Source organism: Pinus tabuliformis, chromosome 6 (assembly GCF_031772625.1).
Source record: "Pinus tabuliformis cultivar Carrire ecotype Pingquan chromosome 6, CPIR1, whole genome shotgun sequence".
Taxonomy (NCBI): Eukaryota; Viridiplantae; Streptophyta; class Pinopsida; order Pinales; family Pinaceae; genus Pinus; species Pinus tabuliformis.
In genome coordinates, this window is record NC_142292.1 from 1,786,800,757 (window position 1) to 1,786,811,703 (window position 10,947).

General features: G+C 32.9%; 1 protein-coding gene across 1 annotated transcript; it reads right to left on the minus strand.

Annotated features, from left to right (window-relative positions):
- Positions 1–7,086: 7,086 nt before the first annotated feature.
- Positions 7,087–7,966, minus strand: LOC149266158 (WUSCHEL-related homeobox 4-like). Its single transcript, XM_089407327.1, has 4 exons — positions 7,948–7,966; positions 7,557–7,811; positions 7,413–7,474; positions 7,087–7,311 (listed from the first exon to the last, which is right to left on the minus strand). The coding sequence occupies exons 1-4, from the start codon at positions 7,964–7,966 to the stop codon at positions 7,087–7,089; spliced, it is 561 nt and encodes a 186-aa protein (XP_089263453.1).
- Between the last annotated feature and the right edge of the window lie 2,981 nt (positions 7,967–10,947).

Sequence of the window (10,947 nt, forward strand, 5' to 3'; positions counted from 1 at the left end):
TTGAAGTTGTTCAACTCATGATTAAATTGTTCACCCTTGAATTACAAAATGGTGATCCTCTTACTCTTGCATCAGAAGTAAAATATATTATGCATGATATCAAAGTCACTAATGTTGAACTGGATATTCCTCTGATAGCTTTTCTCAAGGCACTTATCCCACTTACTCAAATTATCTTGAGTCATTACAAGCAAATGGAAACCTCAAAGATATTACGTTTGACTCCCTTCCAAAAAAAATTGCTAAAAGAGAGAAAGATTCTGGGAAGAAGACAACTCCTCAATCTTCTGAAGAGGTTGTGTGCCTTGCACATAGAGAAAAGAATCTTGCTCAAGATTCTTCCATAGGAAGAGGTGGTCAAAGAGGAAGAGGAAGAAATTTCAGAGGCAGGGGACAGACACTCTCAAGGAGAAAAGTCAGATTTGCATTGCATACGCTTCAAAAGAGATGGATCACATGATGCATCCATATGAAATTTTCCTTGGCACAAAATTGAGTAGGAAAGAAACCAACACAAAGGTAAAGCTAATGACAAAGAGAAAGGTAAAGCATCTAAATCTACTCACTATGTTGTGGCACATTTTAATATTGGAGTAAATGAAGACTTATTTAATGCTTCACTTGCTTCTTGGAAAAATGATTGGTTGCTTGATTTAGGAGCAACTTTCCACATGAGTTTTAGAAGATATTTTTTTGAAGAATTTACTGACGATGTGGATGGAGTAGTATACTTTGTAGACAAATTAAAACTCAAGCCATCAGGGCTTGGCATAATTAAGCTTAAATTGCATGTTCTTCCAGATTTTCTTCTACATCATGTTTTGTATCTCCCACAACTGAGGAGAAACTTGTTTTCCTTGGTCCACATCTGACATCAAGGACACTCCATTCACATGTTTGATGGCAAGATTGAGGTGAGAAAAGCATCAAACCACTCACTTGTCATTATGGGGATAGAAGAAGAAAGACTTCTCAAGCTGCAGGGTACCTCTGCTCGTGCACAAAATTTCTCATACAATTCTCATTATGAAGAAGGTACATTTCTATCAAGTTTATTGTGGCATGCTAGATTTGGACACTTGAACTATGATAACCTCCACTTGTGGAAGAAACATGGTATTACTGGTTTGCCCAAAATTCCTAGGAAACTTAAGCAATGTGATGCTTGCATTCTAGGAAAGCATATCAAACAATTTTCTCATGATTCACATTCGAGAGCACATAGAAAACTTGAACTCATTCATTTAGATTTATGTGGTCCAATGCATGTTCCTTTTGCAAATGGAAATTAATATATGATGACATTTATTGATGACTACACCAAAATGTGTTGGGTTCATTTGTTGAAGAACAAATCTGATGCTTTTCAAACATTCAAGAACTTTCATACATGGATTGAAAATGATGCACAATATCATATTGGCTCTATTCGCACTGTTAATGGAAAAGAATACACTTCAAATGAATTTGAAAACTATCTTCGCCAACATGGGATCAAACATCAAACAATTGTGGCTTATAATCCCCAATAGAATAAAGTAGATGAAAAAATAAATAATACAATCTTAAATATGGTCCGCTCCATGATGTTTTTCAAAAATGTAAAATTGATGTTTTGGGTTGATGTAGGGCTGATGCAGTTCTATGTGTTGTATATGTAAAGAATAGATGTCCATCTAATGTCATTAGAAAGAAGAGTCCTTATGAAATGTGGTATGTGCACATTCCTTCAGTAAAGCATCTCAAGGTTTTTCGTTCCACATGTTATGCCTTGATACCAAAGGTAAGTAGAAAAAAATTTGGTGTAAGAAGTCGTAAGTGTATCTTCCTGGGGTATTCAAACACCTCCAAAGCACATCGTCTCTATGATGAAGTCAATAAAAAGTTTTTTGTATCTAGAGATGTCATCTTTCTTGACTCATCAAAAACTGACAATGTTGCTGACCGACAACTTAATCCCTTGGATAGATTTGCAAATGAAAAATCATATCAAGAATTTGATAATCAAGTTCCACATCTTAAAGGGGGGATTCCTATTCTAGATCAACCTGTGGAATCTTCTTCTGAAGCACTCTCTCCCCCAAATGAAACTCCAACAATGGATGAACTTTGAGTGATGTGATTGACAGAATTGGGAGACTCAATATTGATTTAGTCCCAACTTAATCAATGGACCAGCCTGGACCATCTTAGAAAGGTACCCCAAAGTGGCTGGAAAAGGCACTTGAAAGTGTTCATCGTGATGATGTTGGAAAGGCAGGGACTAGAAATTCAACCCGAAAAAATGGAGGTGATGTAGATGACTCTGATTCACCTGTTGATATGGATCTTTCTTATGATTCCGAATTGAATTTGTCTATAGATTTTCAACCAACTTCCTTCAAAGAAGCTATTTCTCATGATGAATGGAAAGAAGTAATGCAAAAGGAGTATGGTGCCCTAATAAAGAATGGCACTTGGAAGCTAGTTGATCCTCCAGTGGGAACCAAACCAATTGGCTACAAGTGTGTCTACAAGAACAAGTGTAAAGTTGATGGCTCACTTGACAACCACAAAGCCAGGCTTATGGAAAAAGGTTTTGCACAGAAGGAAGGGGTTGATTATGAGGAGACTTTTTCCCCACATAGCAAAATGGGCTACCATTTTGACACTCTTTGCCCTAGCAGCTCAGAACGGTTGGAAAGTCCATCAAATGGATGTAATAACTTCCTTCTTGAATGGAGACATAAAAGAGAATGTTTTTATGCCCCAGCCTGAAGGATTCACTGTGAAAGGACATGAACATAAACTATGAAAACTTGTGAAATCCTTGTATGGCCTTAAACAAGCACCACAAGTTTGGTATGAAAACCTAACTGAGTATCTTCTGAAACTCAATTTCAAACATTATGATCTTCATTATGCAACTTTCTTTGTCAAGAAGGTTGGCAAAAAAGTTATATATCTTGTGGTATATGTAGATGATCTTTTGATGATAGGTAAGAATGAGAGCTACATTGCATCCATAAACAAGGAATTGAGGAAAGGTTTTGAAATGACTGATTTGGGCTATCTTCATTACTATATTGGTATTGAAGTAACTCAACATCCGAAGTCCATATTCCTTTCTCAAAAGAAGTACATTGGAGATCTGTTGAATAGGTTTGGCATGACAAATTGCAATCCGCTGACTACTCCAATGGAACAAAACTTAAAGCTCACATCCATTGAAGGAAAAGAATTTGAGGATGCAACAAAGTATAGACAACTTGTAGGAAGTCTCAACTACCTAACTACTACTAGACCAGACATTTCATTTGTTGCTAGAATCCTCTCCAGGTTTATGAAAAAGCCTTCTGATGGACATTGGTCTGCTGCAAAAAAATTTCTAAAGCACTTGAAGGGAAATCAAGACTTTCGAATCAAGTATATAGAGGTGGGTGACTTCAGCTTGATTGGATACTTTGACTCGGACTTCGATGGAGATAAAGAAAATGGGGTATCTACTTGAGCTTATGTTATGAGTCTTGGGTCAGGAGTTGTCTCCTAGAGATCACGCAAATAATCAGTTCCGGCAAATTCCACAACAGAGGCAGAAGATGTGGCAGCAGCTGAGGTAACAAAAGAAATTGTGTGCTCAGGAAAAATCTTGAATATTTGCAGGTAAAACAAGTATAATCAACTCCAATCATGATTGACAATACCTCAGCAATAAAGTTGGCCAAGAACGCAAAGTTCCATGATCGAATGAAGCACATTTATACAAAATATCATCTAATTTGATGTCAAGTTGAGGCCAAAACAATCCATCTTCACCATTGTTCCACTAATCCATCTTCACCAAAGTTCTTGGAAGAGAAAATCTTGAAAGATTCAGAACGATGCTTAGGATCACCAACATCCCTTCAGATTGGGGGGGGGGTGGGAGGAATGTTGACACCTAATCATAAGGATTGGGTGAACAACTATAATTAATTTAAATAAATAATAGAGGAAATGGAGAGCCATTAGGAGATGAACTGAACAGTCACTCCCTATGCTATATAATAACAAACAACCTAAATGAATAATAAAAATAAATTTGAGGAGTTACTTCCTAGTCTAACAAATTTCATAAATTCATACTTTTTGAAAAGTGATAAATCTAACATTAGGATATTTGAAATTAACATAAATTTAATTTTATTGTATTTTTTTTATTCTTAATGTGAATTTATCGCACAAATAGAAATACTACCTTTTTTTTCCTATGTTGAAACAATAATAAATAAGGATTTCAACTTTATAAATTTGATATTTTTGAAACACCATAAATCCATAAATAAAATATTTAAAAGAAAAAGTTATATGAATTTAAATTTGTATACATTAATTTCATCGTTATATTTCAATTTTCAAGTTTAAATAATAAACATATTCACCCTATAAAATGTGTTTTTTTTGTACAAGGTTATAAATCCAAATTTAGAGTGGTATAAACTATGTATGTCTCAATATACTTCACCCAAATAACTTCTTCTAGTGATCCCTTGTCCCACAAATTAAAAGATTCCGTACATCAATTTGGCTGTGTGTCCTTAACATTATATTATTGTACAACTTGAATGAGTGTAATAGTTAAGAGCATGTGTTTTGTCATATGTAGTAATTCTTAAATGAATTAGAGTATATACCACTTAGTACACTTTAACATACAAATGAAAAGTAACAATTCCTTATACCACAACAAAAATACCTCACACACCAATTTAATTTCTAAACTAATATATTGATTTTTTTTAAGTGCCAATAAAGTTATATAATCAAAATTAATATTAAATATGCTCGTAAGAAGAGTGCAGGTAAGCCATGACATGCTTCCATAACATAAAATCATGGAAACCACCCACATCATATGAGAGGAAGGTAAACCAAAATGTGCTTCCTTAATATAAAATCATGGCAACCACCCACATCATGTGAGAGGACTTAGCCTGAATCCATAAAATTGTGTTTTGAAGTAGAGGGTTTTCCTTCTCTGGATTGATCAATGGTTTTAGTGGATGTAAATAAAACTCTGAATTAATAAGAATAGGGAGAGAGGCATCCAAGGACTTTGTAACCAATTTTTTTTCAACTAAAAACCAAACGGATTATCAAATTATATTTCTTTGAAACTTAAATTTTCAAATTGAAAATCAAACTCGTAATCAAACATATAAATTCCATTGATGATGAACCCTACTTCTTTGAAATTAAAAAATTCCAAGTTGAAAATGAAAGTGATAACCAATCCTTATAAACCCAAAATCTAGATAATGAAAAGAAAAAAAAATTCAATGAATAACCTAAATTGAGTTTAGATTTTGTCAATTTTTTTATTATTATTTCTATATTTTCAATTTTATGAATAATATTTATCCTAAACATGAAATAAGCCATGTTATTCGAGCCTTATTAATGCTTCCCACAGACCTATGGAATCTGGATATTTTAGTTGAGATGGATGTTTATCATTATTTCTAGAGGATAGTATATTAATTTAAATAAAAACAAATTAAAACAAATTATGCAACTCACTAATTTATTTCCAATCATATTAATGCTTCCAATAAAAGAATGGAATCACAATATTTTAGTGGTTATGGATATTTGATAGCATATTAGTTTAAATAAATAAAATGTCTAAAAACAAAATTATTATATCAAATATATATTTTTAATAATATTATATTTTTAAAAATCATATTAAAACTTATATTTATTTTATTGTTAAATACCTTGACGGCTGCTTCTTGGGTTCTAGGGTGTTAGACATAATAAAAAAAATGTGATTTCGAATTATTAAATAGATAGTAAATATTATTTAACCATATGCCATTTATAAATGTAAGCTGTTACATAATAACACTTCTAATATTTGCTATTTGACTACCAAAATAATACATTGTTTAAGTATATTTTATTTTATTAAAATAAAACTGAAAATATATGTAGATTGTGGAGAGTTTACAATGTTAATACATAAAAAGATGCATTGACATTTCTCTTCCACTTTTGAGTGTCATAAATTTCCACATAAACAAAAAAATAAAAAATAAAAAAATGGTTATGATGTCCAAATATTAAATAGAAAGCAAATATCATTCATATAAATACAAGTAATTGAGAAAATAAACCCAAATTATAAAGAGTTCACAATTCAAACATTGTATTCCAATAAAAATAAATATTTCACTCCAAAATTCCGGTAACAAATAAACTATGAATCTAAGTATTTCACTAATTTATAAAATATTTAGTAAAAATACAAGATGTTACATAATGACAATCAAGCACGTGCTATAAATAAAGACAAGCTATTACATAAAGCGATTCCTATTTCCACCACAAATACATATTTAATGCGCCCTGACATGTGGGGCTATAGCGAAATATAAAACGCGCCTTTTTTTTTTCCCTCGAGTGTTTCCACCACAAATACATATTTAATGCGCCCTGACATGTGGGGCTATAGCGAAATATAAAGCGCGCCTTTTTTTTTTCCCTCCAGTCATGACGGTGCGCGTTATATTTCACTATCGCCCCCGCATGTCAGGGGGCATGTCAGGGCGCATTAAATATGTATTTGTAGTGGAAATAGGAATAGCCATTACATAATAGATAAATAAAAGCTATTACATAACGGCAATCAGGCACATGCCATGGATAAATGCAAGATGCTACATAATAGCAATCATAATATTGTGGAAAATTTACAATTTTAAGACGTAGACAAATGCACTGACATTTCCTTCCATGTTTTGACCATGTAAATTTCCACATAAAAATATATATATATAATTTAAGAAGAAAATATTAAATAAATAGTAAATATGACTTATCAAGAGGCAAATTGTCATACAATAAAAATCCTATTACTCGGGCGGAGTTCACAATTCAAACATCTTATTGGAACAAAAGTAAATTCGAGAAAACTCAAAACTCAACCCTCAACTCTTATTGGAACAAAGAGAAAACTCAAAACTCAACCCTCAACTCCTGTAACAAGTAGATTACGATTATAAATATTTAACGGATTTATGAAAGTTGCCCGAGAGATTGTTTCCAATATGCATTGCCCGTCCGCTAAAACCTAGTTTTTCGTGCGCGTCCAAGTCCCAATCCACCACCGTCAGGTTTGAGTGGAAACAGCTCCAACGTATCCGTGGACAGTGAGCTCTTGGCCGGGTCAACATTGGATATTACCCTGCGTGGACCCTCAATATTGGCCGGGTCCACGTTGGATGTTACATCTGAATCCTCCTTAACCATTTCCCTGCGTTGCGTCTCGACTTCATCTCCAATTCCAATCTACATACATATATTGTACAGGAAATGTTAGTATGGTTCTGACATTCTCTGCATGTGATCTCAACCGAAAACTACATGAACAATATTGTAATTGTACTTACAATGAAAGGGGACGCGATGCTTGCCAGTTTTGGAATGGAGTGCGTTGTGCCCCTCAAATTAGCTGAAAGAAAGTTGCAAAAGTATTAGATGAAAACAAAAGAAAGAAAGAAATAATAATAAAATTCAGTGGTTCTACCACATACCGTCGTCTCCACCCAGCGAGAGCGGTGATTGTAATGCCCGTTTGCGCTGCTCTCGCTCTCTAGCGTTGAAGTTTTGAAACCAGTAGAACACGTTTTTCCCTTCCACTCTTCCGTAGTTCTTCAGAAGGGAAGTGATTTTCTCTATGTCTTCCACCGTCGGCGAATGCGTGCCATTTCTGTAAATACCTTCCAGTATTTCCTTTTGCTGCGCTGTTGGTTTCCATCTTGTACTCGCGCTTTCACTGCTGCTGTTCTCTGCAATGAGGCATTTTAAAACACAGGGCAGGCGAAATAAGTAAAACACATGAAATATGACAAATTCTATATGAAAAACAGGAAACACATTTAGATCGTCGACAAAATATAAATGAAGAGCAAATTAAAACAATACCTGCAATGTTTTGTTCCATAACTTTTCCTCTTTCTCTCGGTTCCCCTTTCCTTCGATCAACGGATCCGGCGATGAAATGAAACCGATGAAATGGAGATGAGAATGGATGTGAAACGAACATCAATATATAATGCTTTTAGGGCTCCAAGGTTTATAAAATTTTTCACTTCTTAAAATTCCAACGTTATAATGTGTACACATTTCAAAGTTAAATTGTTGATTTACTCATTCAATGTGAAATAAAAGTCAGTTTACATACTTACAGATAAAAATACATTTTACGGTTACACACATATTTGAATGGATTCGTTTACCGAGGCAGAGGAATTGCCGGGACGGTAAAAGTAGTTGGAATCCGGGTAAAAAAATTTCAAAAAAATTGATAGAGGCATTGTTCGAATCGTGTTTTTGATGGTGGAAATAGATTCCGCACCATCAAAAAAGTCTAGGGCACCTAAAATTTGGAAGTTTAACAACTATAACTTGGATTTACAAAAATCCTGGATTTTCTCTAAATATGACCGGAATTTCCATAACTTTCAGGTCAAGTCCTCCCCCTTGTTAGCTCGTATTTGAATAGTCTAATTTGTAGTTTCAAAAAATATTTTGACTATTAAATTAAATTTATTATATTTTATTTTGATGATGAAAAGTTTGAAATGATGTTTGTTTTATGGGAATCATATTTTTTTATTAAATATCTTTTTAATATAAAAATGATATTTCGTTATAAATTTTTATTTTCACATTGATAAATTTTAGTGTTACAAGAGAAGTTAAGTTGGAAAAAGTTAAAGATAACAATATATTGATTAAAGAAATATTGACTAGATTTGTATAATAAAATATTATGAAAAAAATAATTTAGAAATTTTTGGGCAATATTTCAAACCCAAAATTTATAATTTGTTTTTTGATGCTATATTGGAAAGATCTAAAAAGTTAAAGAGAACATAATACATTGATTAAAATAATATTGACTAAATTTGTTTAATGACATGTTATGAAAAAAATAATTTGGAAAATTCAGTGTAGGATTTCGAGCCTAAAACTTATAATTTACTTTAAAATAATATTTTAAAATAAAATTAAAACAGGAAAGAAAAAACGTTTTATTTTTAAAATTAAGAAAATTACTTTTTTATTAATTATTATTTTTACATATTATTAAAGTGATATTTTTTAAAAATTATACTTCACTAAAGGATAGACGAACACCTACCATCTAATGTAAAAATTAACACAACCACTCTCAAAAAAAGTTAAATGATGTTTGTTTTTATGTAGGTCAAAATATTATTTATTGTCTAAATTCAAACACCTTTTTAAAACGATAAAGATCTTTATTCATCATTTTCGAATTGCTATTTTCCGATGTTATGGAAAAAGTAAAACAATATACTCACTCGTTTTCTTGCTTAGATGTTATGAGAATAGATGATACGGAAACTTTAACAAGAGATTAAATATAAAATTTATAATTTAGTTATTAAATGATTTTTCAACTAAAATGATTTTTTTTTTCCAATTAAAACATTTTAGACATATTAGCAAATCCTAAGTATGGTTTTGCAATAAATAGGTTAACACCTCAACTTGGTTAAAAAACATGTCAAATTAAACCTCAAAATATGGATGGTGCAAGAATTCAACCTATTGGGGTCATTGGTGGTGGGGAATTCAACCTCCCTAAGTATTGGAAATGAAAGTGTAAACTTATACATTTTTCTATTGCATCATGAAATATTCCATGCACTAATGCATACCTTATAGAGATTTGTGAAATGAAAAAATGGACACCTTCACACCCAAAAAGGTATACTCAATGTAGAAATGGACACATTGAACCTCAAAAATGTAGTGCACAAATTTTCACGTTCACTCTTGAGGAGGGATGATGGGGAAGGTTAACGTGTGCAGTTCTTCACCTTTCCACCTCCTACTTGCCAATGGAATGAAAGTGTGGATTTTTCACCTTTAGGGCAATGGGTAGTGTGGGGGTTGAGGGGCACATGAAGGTGTATATTCTAGATAATAATTAAATTATTTGTAAATGTACAATGGATGTTATAAATATTAGGTTTTTTTTCCCTTCACATGTCTTTGTTCTGTCTACATATTCAATAACACTTGTGACATTTTCTATTTTTGATATAGGTGATTTCATTTAGGTGTGGGCATTGTCACACTCATAGACATTTGGGACTAGACTGTTCCTTAGAATGGAAACAATAGAAATGGATTCTCAAATATTCAACAAACAAGGACATTCCTACCTTCCCAATGAAGTCTTCTCCTGTGGTTTCTCTTACGACCATTATTCCTCCAGAAACCACTATAGTTTTGTTTGTTCTGAGAATTTATTTGACAGTGATTGCTTTCGTTTCATAGAGTGGTGTTGATTTTGTTGAATAGAGTCCTAATGGAGCTTCCATTTACTTCAATTGTTTTATTGGAGTTCCCCTTTTCTAGAGGTACAAAAAATATCGTTCCCCCTCTTTCATCCCTTTCTAACTCCTTATTTATTATTGGTTCCTATGTTTTCACGTTAAACCCTACTCCCCTTGGCAATTCTTTGAAGTAGCTGACAAGTCTCTCTTTTCATCTCTCCTCTCTTATTTTCTTATTTTGCCTTGTTATCCTCTCTAAGAATCCTTCTCCTCCCCTTCCAAAGGAAAGTAGGGTACCTAGGTCCCAGACTTCCCAACTACAATGGAGCGATGTGTGTCGGGATGACAGGACTATGGGAGCGATGGTTTGCTAAAATTGCGTGATAAAAAATGGAAAATGATGCATTCAGTCCAACAAGTTACAATGTTGAACGAAGGTTTCTCTATGTAACATAACGTAGGAAAATGGGTTACACGAGATGCAACCTAATGCATGAGTTCATAAGAGAAAGTTATGGCTAAAATGTATTACAAAAATATGTATCGAAATTTGAGGAAGGAGTCAATGCTAAAGGATTCAAATTTTAATAATAATATGATCATCACCAAG